At 32.2% G+C, this 17,989-nt stretch overlaps 1 protein-coding gene across 1 annotated transcript; it reads right to left on the minus strand.

Annotated features, from left to right (window-relative positions):
* Positions 1-452: 452 nt before the first annotated feature.
* Positions 453-14,655, minus strand: tmem26a (transmembrane protein 26a). Its single transcript, XM_073827160.1, has 6 exons — positions 14,375-14,655; positions 11,421-11,517; positions 10,196-10,273; positions 9,170-9,378; positions 7,047-7,126; positions 453-2,791 (listed from the first exon to the last, which is right to left on the minus strand). The coding sequence occupies exons 1-6, from the start codon at positions 14,563-14,565 to the stop codon at positions 2,481-2,483; spliced, it is 966 nt and encodes a 321-aa protein (XP_073683261.1). The 5' UTR covers positions 14,566-14,655; the 3' UTR covers positions 453-2,480.
* Positions 14,656-17,989: the final 3,334 nt, after the last annotated feature.

Raw genomic sequence — 17,989 nt, forward strand, 5'->3', positions numbered from 1 at the left:
GGTTGTTTGGTAAAACTGCATCCATTGGTTAATATTTACCCATCAGAGCGGTGTTGATCTACTAAAAATCAAAGGTCACAGTTTAGGTCTCAGGATGCAGCTAACTTTCTTTGGTTGTATCCTGTTTTATTCTTGTGTGGCTATTTCCTGTTTCCTCTACTGACAAAAATAGAAAAGTGAAAAATGTTTAATGAAGTAATGTGTGTTTTCCTGCTTTGGGGATGTGTGTATATTTCAGACAGGGACAGACGCACACAGACACAAGCACCCAACCCAGTGTTTGTACTTGAAGACATCTGGGAAACTGAGGAATACTGTTTAAGTGTAAAGGGAGAGAAAGACGTGGTGGCATGTCTCATTTTTTCCCGACAAATTTGAAATAGCAATGACAACCCAAAGGTCAGAAAAACCATCAGAAATCATCCCGCATACAAAAACTGAGAGAATCCAGATAGGTTGAAACAAGACAAAAACATTTATTTCAATAGGTTCACAAGGTGACATAACTAGACACATTGGTTACAGCTGTGTTCACGAGCTGTAACTATCTCTAGATCTTTGAAAGGCTGATCTAGAAACTGCTGTAAAGCAGCTACAGATTCTCACAAATTACAGGCTAATTGTCTTAGCCTGTTCTCAGGTCAGAGTGATATCAAAGAGTCATATCTGAATGCACACTGCTAGAGTAATCATTCGTGAGCAGGCCCCTTTTAACACATGTACAGGATAGATATACGTGTGTCTGCCTGTGACATTTCATAATACAAAAAAAACTAGAGTTCCCTTACTGTTTTTAAACTTACTTCACTACATTGTCTGCTATAAAAAGGATTGTAAAATACTTAAAAAGTTCTATAAAAGTAATACTTTTAAATCAGGAACCAAATAATGTATGCCGTACTTTAAAATCCACTATTGGTCCTAGTTTGATTGTACGTATCATAAACACATTCAAAATACATTTTCAAAACTGTTGTCACCACAAAATGTGGTTTTAAAATTTAACGTATAAATACTATTATACAGCTGATGTCAAAAGTTTACATACACCTTGCAGAATCTGCAAAATGTTAATTATTTTACTAAAATAATAGAGATCTTACAAAATGCATGTTATTATTTTTTTAAGTACTGACCTGAATAAGACATTTACATGTAGTCCACAAGAGAAAATAATAGTGAGTCCCTTGTTTAACCTGAACAGTTAAACTGCCCGCTGTTCTTCAGAAAAATCCTTCAGGTGCCACAAATTCTTTGGTTTTTCAGCATTTTTGTGTATTTAAACCCTTTCCAACAATGACTGTATGATTTTGAGATCCATTTTTTCACACTGAGGACAACTGAGGGACTCGTATGCAACTTTTACAGAAGGTTCAAATGCTCACTGATGCTTCAGAAGAAAAAAAACGATGCATTAAGAGCCGGGGGGTGAAAACTTTTTGAATTTAAAGATCAGGGTAAATTTGACTTATTTTGTATTCATGGAAACATGTAAGTATCTTCCATAGCTTCTGATGGGCAATACTAAATGGAAACAAATATTATATTTAGGCAAAATAAGAAAAATGTACACAACTTCATTTGGTTCAAAAGGTTTCGCCCCCTGGCTCTTAATGCATCGTGTTTTTTGTAATAGTCGCATTTGAGTCTCTCACTTGTCCGCAGTGTGATAAGATGGATCTTAAAATCATACAGTAATTGTTGGAAAGGGTTCAAATACGCAAAAATGCTGAAAAACCAAATAATTTGTGGGACCTATGGGATTTTTTGGGTAGTTTAACTGTTTAGGACAAACAAGTGACTCATGAATAGCTATCACTGAACAAAAAAAAACAAAAAACAGCTGTGGATCATTCAGGTAACAACACAAGAGTCAAACGTCTTTTATGTGAAATATCTTATTCAGGTCAGTATTAAATATAAAATAGCATGCATTTTGTATGATCCCTCTTATTTTGGTCAAATAATTTACATTTTGCAGATTATGCATGGTGTATGTAAACTTTTGACATGAACTGTAAATATGTGTAAAATATTTACAGTTATTATTTTATAATGTATTATTTATTTATTTTAATCTATTTTTTATATATAAACTTGTCTAAAATATGCATAAACTTTTCCACTGACCCCATAAAACTTATATTTTAGCTAGTTGCAAATGCAACATGTCTCATGCAAAACTATAATAACTAATGATAGATAATTACTAACTATATAGACAATGACTAATAAAAATGAAAAACAAAAAAAACAACAAAATGACTAAAACTAAATGAAAGTAAATATAAAAACAAAAACAAATTCAAAATATTAATAAATATTCTACTAGTATCTCGATGACACTAAAATAACACTGTCTAGCACTTCCTTGCGGCCTCCCGGTTTGAAAACCCCTGGTTTAAGCAAACCGTCTGGCACAATTAATGAAATGTATTCGTATTAAAATGTAACATTTAAACTGATTTTCTTTCCTTTCTTCATACTGGGGGAGAGGTAGATGATGATGGTGATGGTGATGATGGTGGTTTAAAGTCTTGACAGATAACTATGAGCCTGTAGAGGTTGAGGACGACCACTAGAAAGTTCTTAATAGCAAAGAAGACCAGCATCTGGTGGAACACATCAAAGTATATCATCACCATGAGACGTACCACAAGAAAGGGGCCATCCTGGATAAACAAACTCTCCACGATGTTCCAAATATCTGTACTGTGTCTTGACAAGACCAAGTTACAGCAGCCATCTCCACCCTTCAGCTCATCTGAGTTCTGTGGCCGGGACGTCACAACTGTAACATATATGAAAGAGAAAAACAAATCAGACACAGAGATATATAAAAATTTGTAATTACCTTTTCTATTTTTTTTTTTCATGGCAGAATTTGTTTCGGTAAAAGGTTCAATTGTAGTTGCAGGGTTTAACTAGAGTTTAAATGGTGGTGATCTCTTCAGGTTTGGCAGAGGGCCACTATGACTGTTTTTCGGACTGCAGTGCACTTTGCTCTATAAACTACAGGAAATCTATGACTATTTATTCTGTGAATGGATGGTTATGAAATTAATGTGCCTTTCTGAGTGTTTATAGAAAACAAAACTAAATAATTATGTTTTATTTATTAACTGTGTATCAGTTTACTATGGAAGGTAGATACTTTGCCACAAAATCAAAAACATAAATAAAACAGGTAATTGGGTTTTTTTATCTCACAATTCTGAATTTTTTCACTGAATTGTGACATATAAACTCAGAATTTTGAGATACAACATTGATATTCGTAAAAAAATACAAAGTAAAAAAATACAATGTTTTTAAAAAGTAATCACACCATTTTAACTTTTTTCCCCTGCAATTGCAAGTTAATCAATTCAGAATACATTTTTTCGTTATGACCTCACAATTACGAGTTTATAACTTGCAACTGTGAGAAAATAACTCACAAATCTGAAAAAGTATCAAATGTAAGATATGAATTTGCAATTGTGATCAAAAAAGTCAGAATGCTGAGATAAAAATTCGGAATTACTGATTCTATTTTTTATGGCAGAATTTGTTTCAGTAAAAGGTTTGATTGTAAAAATGTTTTTAATAAAGTTGAAGTTGAAGGGTTTTACTAGAGTTTAAATGGTGGTGATCTCTTTAGTTTTAACCATAAAATACAGGAAATCAATGACCATTTGTTTTTTGAATGGACTGGAATGGATTTTGATGCATTATGTGTTGGAAAAAAGATTATGATGTGCCCTTCTGAGTGTTTATAGAAAACAAAACTAAATATTTATATATTTTATTTATTAACTGTGTATCAGTTTTCTATGATAGGTAATTATTTTGCCACAGAATCAAAAAATAAAACAGATAATTACAACTTTTTATCTCACGATTCTGTCTTTTTTCACTGAATCATTATTCTTAGAAAAAACACAGTAAACAAAAAAAGTTTTTTAAAAAAGTAATCACAATTTTTACTTTTTTCCCTGCAATTCAGAATAAAATATTTCGTTATGGCCTCGCAATTACGAGTTTATAACTTGCAACTGTGAGATATAACTCACAAATCTAAAAAAGTATGAAATGTAAGATATGAATTTGCAACTGTGATTAAAAAAGTCAGAATGCTGAGATAAAAATTCGGAATTACTGATTCTATTTTTTTATGGCAGAATTTGTTTCGGTAAAAGGTTCAATTGTAGTTGAAGGGTTTAACTAGAGTTTAAATGGTGGTGATCTCTTTAGGTTTGGCAGAGGGCCACTATGACTGTTTTTCGGACTGCAGTGCACTTTTCTCCATAAACTACAGGAAATCTATGACTATTTATTCTGTGAATGGATGGTTTTGATGCATTATATGTTATGAAATTAATGTGCCTTTATGAATGTTTATAGAAAACAAAACTAAATAATTATATTTTATTTATTAACTGTGTATCAGTTTACTATGGAAGGTAGATACTTTGCCACAAAATAAAAAAAAATTAAACTGGTAATTGGGTTTTTTTATCTCACAATTCTGAATTTTTTCACTGAATTGTGAGATATAAACTCAGAATTTTATATTGAAGTTGAAGGGTTCAAAAATGGTGGTTTTAAATGGTGGTGATCTCTTTAGTTTTGCCACTATGACTGTTTTTCAGACTGCAGTGCACTTTACTCCATAAAATACAGGAAATCAATGACTATTTGTTCTTTGAATGGACAATTTTGATGCATTATGTGTTGGGAAAAGATTATTATGTGCCTTTCTGAGTGTTTATAGAAAACAAAACTAAAGAATTATATATTTTATTTATTAACTGTGTATCAGTTTACTATTGAAGGCTGTTATTTTGCCCAAAAATTATTTTGTAATAACTTTTCATCACACAATTCTGACTTTTTTCACTGAATTGTGAGATAAAACCTCTGAATTTTCAGATATAACATCGATATTCTTAGAAAAAACAGTAAACAATAAAAAAGTAAAAAAGGTAACCACACAATTTTTACTTTTTTTCCCCCTGCAATTGTGAGTTTCTCAATTCAGAATAAAACTTTTCGTTATGACCTTCACGAGACAATTACGAGTTTATAACTTGCAACTGTGAGATATAACTCACAAATCTGAAAAAGTATGAAATGTAAGATATGAATTTGCAATTGTGATTTCAAAGAGTCAGAATGGTTAGATAAAAATTGTAATTACTGTTTCTATTTTTTTAATGGCACTATTTGTTTCAGTAAAAGGTTCAATTGTAAAAATGTTTTTAAAGAAGTTGAAGTTGAAGGGTTTAACTAGAGTTTAAATGGTGGTGATCTCGTCAAGTTTGGCAGAGGGCCACTATGACTGTTTTTCGGACTGCAGTGCACTTTGCTCCATAAACTACAGGAAATCAATGACTTTATTCTGCGAACAAAACAATTCATGGCAGAATTTGTTTCAGTAAAAGGTTAGTTTGTAAAAATGTTTATAATGAAGTGGAAGGGTTTTACTGGAGTTTAAATGGCAGTGATCTCTTTAGTTTTGGCCACTATGACTGTTTTTCAGACTGCAGTGCACTTTGCTCCATAAACTACAGGAAATCAATGACTATTTATTCTGTGAATGGATGGTTTCAATGCATTATGTGTTGGGAAAAGAATAAGAATGTGCCTTTCTGAGTGTTTATAGAAAACAAAACTAAAGAATTATATATTTTATTTATTAACTTATGCATCAGTTTACTATGGAAGCTACAAAATCAAAATCTCACAATTTTTACTTTTTTCCTTGCAATTATGAGTTCTCAATTCAGATTTTTTTTTTTATGTATAACTTGCATGTGAGATTTAACTCACAAATCTAAAAAAGTCTGAACTGTGAGATATGCATTTTCTATTGCAATAAAAAAAGTCAGAATAATGAGATAAAAATTTGTAATTACCTTTTCTATTTTTTATTTCATGGCAAAAATGGCCGAACATTTTTAATCGTTTCAATGTTTTTAATGAAGTTAAAGGGTTTTACTAGAGCATTGAATGGCGGTAATCTCTAGTTTTGGCAGAGGGCCACTATGACTGTTTTTCGGACTGCAGTGCACTTTACTCCATAAACTACAGGAAATCAATGACCATTTGTTCTTTGAATGGACGATTTTGATGCATTATGTGTTGGGAAAAAAATATTATGTGCCTTTCTGAGTGTTTATAGAAAACGAAACTAAAGAATTATATTTTATTTATTAACTGTGTATCAGTTTACTATGGAAGGTAGTCATTTTGCCACAAAATCAAAAAATAAAACAGGTTTAGAAACTTTTTATCTCACAATTCTGACCTTTTTCTCTGAATTGCAAGATATAAACTTAATATATTCTAAGAAGAAAACAGATAATCTCACAATTTTGATTTCTTTCTTGCAGTTGGGGGTTTCTCAATTCAGAATTCTTTTTATATGACCTCGCAATTACAAGTTTATAACTTACAAGTGTGAGATATAAATCACAAGTCTAAAAAAGTCTGAATTGTCAGATATAAATTTGCACTTGTGATAAAAATTCAGAATGGAGAGATAAGAACTTGTAATTACCTTTTCTAGTTTTTATTTCATGGCAGAAATAATCTTCCATAGTTTACAGACCAGTGAGCGGGGTAATTTTGCAGAAGTGAACAGTCAGTTGAACTTACAGCAAATGGTTGAAATGATCCAAAAAAATCCACCCCTCTCCTCTTCCTATGGGGTTTGGTAATGTTTAAATACACGCAGCTGCCAAAGCTCTCATTCCTCAAAGGGAAACATGCACAGAGCATAACGCAACGAAAACACATGCTGTTGATCTACAAATGACTGGAGCGCTGTTACACTACACTGAGTTGCATCCCAAACCGCTAGTTTATGTGAGCTCCAAGGGTAAGAAAAATACTTTTGATGGAGCAGGATGAAACATTCACGATATCTAAGCTTCAAACTAAAATTTCACAGAACAGCAGGGCCCTCCTCCAAACACTTGAGGGATCCTGAACTATTTTGTAGGTCATCTGTGACATCTGATGGTGGGTTGTTAAAGAAACACAAACAGGTGATCACAAACCTGCCAGGTGAAAAGGAAACTGCAACATACTCCACGTCCACACTCCCAAGATTACATACACCATTAGGTTGTTGTTCTCCCTGTAACACACAGTGAAGAATGTGTTATGTAGATTTGCATCAAATAATGCATTAGCATTTACATAGATGTCTTTCTGAATTTGATATCATGAGGGCATTATGTGTGTTTTTTACTCAGGAAAGGGGCCATTTGTGTTCACATGACTGCTGATATCACTGACAGGAAACACCAGACATCCTGAATGTAGTAGCAATATATGATTGATTCAACTGTAATTAGTTGATAATTCAATAAAGAATAAAACAGTAACTTTAAATATGATTAAATTAATTTTTAAAATAAAAAGTCTGCCTTTTTACACAAAACCAGTCATAAACAGCACATGCATATTCGTAGCAATAGCCAACAATACATTGTATGGGTCAAAATGATCAATTTTTCAACAATGCCAAAAATCAGTAGGATATTAAGTAAAGATCATGTTCCATGAAGATATTTTGTAAATTTTCTACCGTAAATATATCAAATCTTAATTTTGGATAAGTGATATGCATTGCTAAGAACTTAATTTGAACAACATTAAAGGCGACTTTCTCAATATTTTGACTTTTTTGCACCCTCAGATTCCAGATTTTCAAATAGTTGTATCTCAGCCAAATATTGTCCTGTCATAACAAATCATACATCAATGGAAAGCTTATTTATTTATTTATTTATTTATGTATGTATACATCTTAATTCTAAAAAAAATAACACTGGTTTTGTGGTCCAAGGTCACATATGCTTTGTCTGTTTTTTGTATATGCTTAAGGGATTTGAGAAAACACCTATTTTTTTTTTGTCCCTCATAAATATACTGTACAAAAATATCGAATAATACTGTGTGGTGTGATGATATTTCCTAGTAAATGCCAGTAGCATTAACCTCACATTTTGAATGTGACAGGCTTGACCTTTAATTGCACAAAACACAATTTGATAGAGAAATGTCATTGGTTTTTAGTTTATTATTGTGCAATTTATTGTAAGTGATGTATAAGAAATATGATTTACTGAAACTTGTGATCTTTTCACCCACAAAAAGCACTTTAGAATGGTGCCAAACCATAATCATCACTCATATTCAGAAATGCAGCATTGTATTTCTGAAATACCCAATATTTTTTTATATCTTTTTAAATAATATTACGATTTAATTCATTCCTGTGATGGCAAAGTAGATTTTTCAGCAGCCAATACTTCAGTCTTCAGTGTCATGAGATCATTTCAATATGCTGATTTGCTGCTCAAGAAACATTTTTTTAATATTATCCAAAAACAAAATTCTGTTGTAGGGCTGTGCGATTTGGCCTAAAATCAAAATCTCGATTAATTGAACATTTTAACCTGATTACGATTAATGAACGATTATTTTATTCATTAATAAATTAAATTATATTTAATTATATTTAAATAATATTTATTTTTTTGCCCTCATAGTTCACTGACAAGTTTTGTACAGTAAATATGCGCACATATTACAAGTGAGAGATTTTTGAATGAAGGGTGCACACACTATCTACTATCTATGATTATTTATTGAACATCAGTGTTGAACAACTGAAATTAAAGCACATATTGCTTAAAATGAAAAGTCACATTTTTCTTAAATTAGTGAAAATAAATAACTTGCAGTATCTCTTCTAAATAAAATTACTCTTGTATATCCTGTAAATACTTTTTACTGTATAAATACTGCTTAAGCTCTCCATCGACTTGTCGGAGGAATAACGTAACGTAACGGGTCATGTGACTCCACACACAGTAATGTTTCTAAAGGGAAAGTAATTGAAATAATTGACCTGGAAAAATTTGATCGATTAAAGGTTCTGAATGTCGATTTCGATTACTTTTCGATTAATCGCCCAGCCCTATTCTGTTGCTTAATATTTTTGTAAAAACTGTCATACATTTTTTTTTTGATACAATATAAATGTCTTCACTGTCAATTTTAAGCCATTGAATATGTCCTTGATGAATAAAACTGTAATGTACATTAACAATAGCATGACCTGGCATTCAGTCAAGCTTTTGTTTAATGACTGAAAACAGGAAGTACCCACTTGACATCTGAGAGTGTTTCACTGGTGAATTCCAGAATGTCTGCCGCCGTGCCAACAAAGATGAGTAAAAGCTGAGACAGCTCGTCACGCGTCACTCCTCCTCCCAATGGGAGGAGCCACTTTCCGAGGATGAGAAGAATGAGCAGAACCTGATGAAGACCAAGGATCCAGTCATTCGGACAAACGGAGATGAGCATGCGTTCCAAGTGCTGAAAGAAACAAAATTGTACAGACACAACCATTTAGAAATTGCTTCTATTTACAAACACATCACACCACTGACAAGAAAGAGGATTAGTCTCTTCATTCCAAAGAAATATGACTTGAGGTTCACGAGGGTATTAATCATGTTACTGGCCACAACAATTCAGCGTTTTTGGTTTCAGGATCCCCTGTTCTGAGTGTACTGCAATACTTCGGATAAAAGCATTAAAGCATTAAAATGGACAAATTTGCAACTGAAAGAGAAGAAAAAACAAGCTAAGATCAAGTTTTCCTAGTTTCTGTACCCACAATAAGGGCAAAAATAATATCTTCTCATAGGAATAGAGGCAGAACGAAATAAACAATAGAATGAAGACTTCTTGCTATAGAATTCGCATGAGTTTTAACATGCATCTTGAACATCCTCCATGAAACATACCAATGTTTAAAATAACCCCTACCAAAACCAGACCAGAGGGTGATGGGAACACTGGGGTGTACTAGCATAAAATTAGTGATATATCTTCATTTTTTGCTTACATCTTGGTTTCAATCTGGAGGAATGTAATCGTTTAATTCTAGAGAAAGACAGAGGAAGCAAAAGTAAAGACAAAGGACAAAAGTATGGGAAGAGGACCATACTGCACGCTGCATTATGAGGAAATGAATGACATCGCTAATTGGACGCATGTGTCATTTGTGCATATATGGATATAAATGTAATATAGCTGATGCATCACAGTCAGAGAATTAGTTACTTTTGTACAGCAACGCACTGAACCAGAAATTAAAAAAGTAAAAATAAACAATTTTCAAGATTACCTTTAGTGTTTCGTCACCCATTGTACCGTTTATAGGCAATATGCTCTTGACATTGTCCCAAGAGTCCAATTTCCTACACTGCCAGGCACATAAAAAGCACAGAGAAAACTTTAATGAGTGGAAAAGGACACTGAGAAGGAATGTCAACTTATATATGAGCATAATAAAGCTACACTGACTTCACAAAAACATCCAAAAGCGCAACATTTTACTGACAAAAGACATTAAGGAGACTTTAAAATGGCCGTTCTCATCCAAAAAAGAATCCGAATTTATATTATTAAGTAAGTACACAATGAATTTGTCTTGATGAAGCTCTAAACACACAGAAAAACATAAAAAATAAAAAGACACTAGATAAAAAGCAATATACACAACAATATACAATATATACACTGCCTAGGCTGCATTTTTTAAATCAAAAATCCAGTGTTTTTGTAAAATATTACTATTTTAAATAACTGTTTTCTATTTTAATATATTTTAAATTTTAATTGTTTTCTGTGAGGGCGAACCTCAAGTTTTAGCAGCCATTACTCCAGTCTTTAGTGTTACACAAGCTTTCAGAAATCATTATAATATTCTAAACTGTAAAATATTAAAACATTACTGCATTTTTGATCAATTAAAGGTGGTATTGGTGAGTTTAGGAGACATTTTTCAGTTGTATTTCTATTAAAAAATCCTTTTCACAGAAAGTGCAAAGTCATACACGTTTGGAACAATATATGTGACCATGGACCACAAAACCAGTCATAAGGTTACATTTTACAAAACTGAGATATATACATCATATGAAAGCCCAATAAAGCTTTCTATTGATGTATGGTTTGTTAGGCTAGGACAATATTTGACTGAGATACATCTATTTGAAAATCTGGAATCTGAGGGTGCAAAAAAATCAAAATACTGAGAAAATCACCTTTGAAGTTCTCCAAATTAAGTTCTTAATGCATATTACTAATCAAAAATTACATTTTGATATATTTATAGTATGAATTTTGCAAAAAGTTTTCATGGAATATGATCTTTACTTAATTTCCTATTGATTTTTGGCATAAAAGAAAAATCTATAATTTTGACCCATACAATGTATTTTTGGCTATTGCTACAAATACCCCAGCAACTTAAGACTGGTTTTGTGGTCCAGGGTCACATTTAAGTTAATAAACACTGACAGAAAATGACAAAATTTCACTGAAAGAATGGGTATATTGAATAATACCTGAGGGTCACTGGCTTTGTTCTCCTGGTGACTTAACTCTAGAAGCCATATGGATGGAATAATGCTGATGAGGAAGAAGAGAATGGCTGGAGAAAACCTGAAACAGGACAGATGATGGTTAAATCATTTTTATAGAAAGTACACTGAACAACTAAACAGTTTTTTGTACAGTTGAGGTCAAAAGTTTACATCTCCCTTTCAGAATCTGCAAAATAAGAGGGATCATACAAAACACATGTTATTGTTTAGTACTGACCTGAAAAAGATATTTCACATAAAAGATGTGAGAGAAAATAGTTGAATTTATGAAAATTACCCCGTTCAAAAGTTAAAGTTAGCATACACTTGATTCTTAATACTGTGTTGTTGCGTGCATGTTTTTTGTTGTTGTTGTTTGTTGTCTGTTGTTGTTTTGTGATAGCTGTTCATGAGTCTCTTGTTTGACCTAAACAGTTAAACTGCCTGCTGTCCCTCAGTGAAATGTACATATCTCCATTCTGTTCAAAAGTTTTCACCCCCCATCTCTTAATCATTAAGAGATGGGGGTGAAAACTTTTGAAAAACTTAATGCATAGTTTTTCCTTCTAAAGTGAGCATTTGAACCTTCTGTAATAGTTACATATGAGTCCTTCAGTTGTCCTCAGTGTTAAAAGATGGATCTCAAAATCATACAGACATTGTTGGGTTCAAATACACAAACAATCTGGAAAACCAAAGAATTTGTGAGACCTGAAGGATTTTTCTGAAGAACAGCAGACAGTTGAACTGTTCAGGACATACAATTAAGGGACTCGTGAACAACTATCACTAAACAAACAAAAAACAAAACACAGCTGTGGATCATTCAAAGTAACAACACAGTGTAGAATACTGCGGTCACACCATCTGCGCTTCGTAAAAGTGCAGTCACGCCATCTCCGCCAAAATTTACGTTGCGCGCCTATATAGATAATTACGGTAAACACCTCCGACCTAAGGCGGCGCATTTCATGTTACTAAACTACTTTTAAGAACTGCATACCGTAGTCAGGACCAATGCTATTAACAAACTCTCTATCTCTGTCTCCCAAATAAAAATACTATTAATCTGACATGCGCAAAAAATCATAAAATATAAAAATCTAATTATTTTCTTCAAACTCCAACAGATTTTGGAGTTCTGCATGCTGTTTAACGGTTTCATTACTTTATAATTGAATACCAAAGTCCGGACCAATACTATTATTTATTTCTCGATATAGACATTTAAAAAAAAAAAATCATAATAACATGAAATCAAACTGAATACTCATTTAAAGGCATTTCAAAATTCATAAAAATATGAAATCAAATTGTTTTCTGAAAACTCAACCAGATTATTGTTCTACATCTCCTCAAGTACCACTGTGGTGATTTTCACGTTGTTTTACTGTATACTTTTTTAATCATTCCATACCAAAGTCAAGACAAATGCTGTTTACATTGCTATATTATAGGCATTTTCAAAATTCATAAAAATATGAAATCAAATTATTTTCTGAAAACTCCAACAAATTATTGTTCTACATCAACATCACAAGTATGACCAGTGGTACTTGAGATGTAGAACAATAATCTGTTGGATTTTTCAGGAAACAATTTGAAAAGTTTGATTGTAAATAGCATATGTCGACATTGGTATGAAATTATTAAAAAAATTATACAGTAAAAAAAACTTGAAAATCACCACAGTGGTACTTGAGGAGATGTAGAACAATAATCTGTTGGAGTTTTCAGAAAACAATTTGATTTCATATTTTTATGAATTTTTAAAATGCCTTTAGAGCAATGTCAATAGCATATGTCGACTTTGGTGTGAAATCATTAATAAATGATACAGTAAAACAACGTGAAAATCACCACAGTGATACTTGAGGAGATGTAGAACAAGAATATGGTTGAGTTTTCAGAAAACAACTTGATTTCATATTTTTATGAATTTTTAAAATGCCTATATAGCAATGTCAATAGCATATGTCGACTTTGGTATGAAATTATTAAAAAAATATACAGTAAAACAACGTGAAAATCACCACAGTGATACTTAAGGAGATGTAGAACATTAAATCTGTTGGAGTTTTCAGAAAACAATTTTATTTCATATTTTTATGAAAATTTTAAATGTCTATACAGCAATGTAAATAGCATTTGTCTTGATTTTGGTATGTAATTAAAATAAATGATACAGCCTATATAACATACAGGACATGCATAACAATAATCTGTCCTGACTACGGTATGCAGTTCTTAAAAGCAGTTTAGTAACATGAAATGCGCCGCGTTAGGTCGGAGATGTTTGTTACCGTAAATATCTATATAGGCGCGCAACATATTTAGGCAGAGATGGTGACCGCACTTTTACGAAGCGCAGATGGTGTGACCGCAGTTTAAGAATCGACTGTATAGGCTATACACTTTTGAATGGGGTAGTTCTAATAATTCAACTATTATTTTCTCTTGTGGACAATCAGTAAACATATTTTATGTGAAATGTCTCATTCATGTCAGTACTGAATAAACTGTAACATGCATTGTATGATCCCTCTTATTTTGGTAAAACAATGAACATTTAGCAGATTCTGAAAGGGGGTGTAAACTTTTACCCTTGTTAGGGTCGCTCCTGGAGACCATTCAGATTATAGTAGACCAGTATCTTTACTTTGTCAGCACTTACAATAGGTCCAACAGGATGTTGGTGAGTGGGAGAGAGGGCGAGAGGAATTTCGGTAACTTTTTAGGAAAATTGAATTAAAAATGTAACAGAAACCTAAGAACAGCTACCACTAAAGTAGTCAAATAAAATCCGAAAAACACCTAAATTCAGTTAAATATTAAATACAACTTATTTGGACCAAGAGAGTGATTCATCCAGCAGAAAATGATTAAGATCAGTAAATCGTGTGTATTGATCTGTTGAACTATAAAGTGTCACTCACCATTTGTAGTCTTTCCCTTTCCTTCGTTTTAAAGTGATGATCATCTCCACGACCAGAGGAAGGTAAAGGACAGTCAGCAACCAGTACATGTTGTCATTTTTCACCGTTTTTACTCTCCAGACGCCGATAAGAGAGACCAGAATAAATAAGGACCTGGTTATGATCGCGCACACGAATTTACATAAAAACATGGTAAAGGCAAAGGTGTCCCGGGTTTGCGCGGTGTAAAGTGCGCTTGTAGAGTCCCGTTGAGTCCCTCAGTTTACTGCGGTCAAGCCAGCCGCGCCTTAAAATACACGGTCAAGCCAGCCGCACTTTTTTTTTAACTTGCGCGTGTAATCGTGCACTTACGGTACGAGTACTGAGAGCAGGTCAAATGCATGTAAAGAAGCTGTCAAACCGGCGTTTCCTATATACTTTTTATTCGTATGTTTATAAATACATTACATTAGTCCATAAACGTTTATATTGTATCTAATTATTCTAAATAATTTGATAATGTAAAAAAATAATAATATTAATGTGTTTTATTCCGTTTTTTTATTTTGATGTTTGTGTGTGTGTGTGTGTGTGTGTGTGTGTGTGTAGGCTCTCTCTCTCTCTCACTGACTATATATAGAAGAAGAAAAAGCCGTCACACCGGCGTTTCCTTTTAGTTTATGTAATTTTGTGCATAAACGTTTGTATTTGTACATTATTAAAATAATTTATTAATGTTAATAAATGTTAATATAAAAGTGTTTTATTTAATCTTTTATTTTAATGTTTGTATGTATGTATGTGTGTGTGTGTGTGTGTGTATATATATATATATATATATATATATACATACAAACATTAAAATAAAAGATTAAATAAAACACTTTTATATTAACATTTCTCAACATTAATAAATTATTTAGAATTATTAATGTACAATACAAACGTTTATGTAGAAATTTAAAGTATTTACAAATATATTTATATGTTTGTAAATACTATAAATTTCTGCATAAACGTTTGTATTGTACATTAATAATTCTAAATAATTTATTAATGTTGAGAAATGTTAACATTAATGTTTTTTATTTATTTTTTGTTTTGTTTTTCCAGTGTTTATATATATATATATATATATATATATATATATATATATATATATATATGTGTGTGTGTGTGTGTGTGTGTGTGTGTGTGTGTGTGTGTGTGTCCCAATTTTTAAACACTTTTCTTTACAGATTTGCTTATTCTTTAAATTCACATTTGTTCAAAGTGATCCTGGCTATCAATGTATTAATTTCAAGTCATTTTACTGTACAGTTTCAGTGATAATTAAAGGCAAAATCATCACAAACATACTTGCACTTGTATAATTTCCTTATATAGGTTAGCTCATACAAAACAACATATGTGTCCTAGCACTTGGATTATTTCCATATATTTAAAAACCCTCTGTCCTCTGTAGGTTAGCTTATTCTTCGAAATTGATGTTTTTTCAGAATGACCCTGACTATCGCTGCAGTTATTTTCAAGACATTTAACTGTATAGTTTTGGAGAAACACACTAACAAAATAAGATAAGATAAATCTTTATTAATCCCGAAGGAAATTATTTATCCAGTGGCTGCATAATTAAAATACAATACAATACGACAAAAAAAACTAGAAGAAAGTCACCCTAAACAACAAAATAGCTCCTAGCACTGTATCCCATTTTCCAACACTCATAAAAAATGTTCCTCCATAGGTTAGCTCATTCTTTCACTCCATCTGTATTCAGAGTGACCCTGACTATCAGTGTAATTATTTTCAAGACATTTTACTGTATAGTTTTGGAGAAAAACAATAACAAAATCACCCTAAACTACAAAATGAGTCCTATAGCACTTGCACTGTATCCCATTTTCCAACACTCATAAAAAATGTTCCTCTATAGGTTAGCTCATTCTTTCACTCCATCTGTATTCAGAGTGACCCTGACTATCAGTGTAATTATTTTCAAGATATTTTACTGTATAGTTTTGGAGAACATTAGAAACAAAATCACCCTAAACTACAAAATGCATCCTGTTATTTGCACTGTATCCCATTTTCCAACACTCATAAAAAATGTTCCTTTATAGGTTAGCTCATTCTTTCAATTGATCTGTATTCAGAGTGACCCTGACTATCACTGTCATTATTGTCAAGACATTTTACTGTATATTTTTGGAGAAAAACAATAACAAAATCACCCTAAACAACAAAAATGAGTCCTATAGCACTTGTACTGTATCCCATTTTCCAACACTCATAAAAAATGTCCCTCTATAGGTTAGCTCATTCTTTCAGTCCATCTGTATTCAGAGTGACCCCGACTATCACTGTCATTATTGTCAAGACATTTTACTGTATATTTTTGGAGAAAAACAATAACAAAATCACCCTAAACTACAAAATGAGTCCTATAGCACTTGTACTGTATCCCATTTTCCAACACTCATAAAAAATGTTCCTCTATAGGTTAGCTCATTCTTTCACTCCATCTGTATTCAGAGTGACCCTGACTATCACTGTAGTTATTTTCAAGACATTTTACTGTATAGTTTTGGAGAAAATTAGAAACAAAATCACTTTAAACTACAAAATGAGCCCTATAGCACTTGCACTGTATCCCATTTTCCAACACTCATAAAAAATATTCCTTTATAGGTTAGCTCATTCTTTCAATTGATCTGTATTCAGAGTGACCCTGACTTTCACTGTAGTTATTTTCAAGACATATTACTTTATAGTTTTGGAGAAAATTAGAAACAAAATCACCCTAAACAACAAAATGCATCCTGTTATTTGCACTGTATCCCGTTTTCCAACACTCGTAAAAAATGTCCCTCAATAGGTTAGCTCATTCTTTCACTCCATCTGTATTCAGAGTGACCCTGACTATCAGTGTAATTATTTTCAAGACATTTTACTGTATAGTTTTGGAGAACATTAGAAACAAAATCACCCTAAACTACAAAATGCATCCTGTTATTTGCACTGTATCACATTTTCCAACACTCATAAAAAATATTTCCTTATAGGTTAGCTCATTCTTTCAATTGATCTGTATTCAGAGTTACCCTGCCTATCACTGTAATTATTTTCAAGACATTTTACTGTATAGTTTTGGAGAAAAACAATAACAAAATCACCCTAAACAACAAAAATGAGTCTTATAGCACTTGTACTGTATCCCATTTTCCAACACTCATAAAAAATGTTCCTCTATAGGTTAGCTCATTCTTTCAGTCCATCTGTATTCAGAGTGACCCTGACTATCACTGTAGTTATTTTCAAGACATTTTACTGTATAGTTTTGGAGAAATTTTGAAACAAAATCACCCTAAACTACAAAATGAGCCCTATAGCACTTGTACTGTATCCCATTTTCCAACACTCATAAAAAATATTCCTTTATAGGTTAGCTCATTCTTTCAATTGATCTGTATTCAGAGTGACCCTGACTATCACTGTAGTTATTTTCAAGACATTTTACTGTATAGTTTTGGAGAAAATTAGAATCAAAATCACCCTAAACAACAAAATGAGTCCTATAGCACTTGCACTGTATCCCATTTTCCAACACTCATAAAAAATATTCCTTTATAGGTT

Source organism: Garra rufa, chromosome 21 (assembly GCF_049309525.1).
Source record: "Garra rufa chromosome 21, GarRuf1.0, whole genome shotgun sequence".
NCBI lineage: Eukaryota > Metazoa > Chordata > Actinopteri > Cypriniformes > Cyprinidae > Garra > Garra rufa.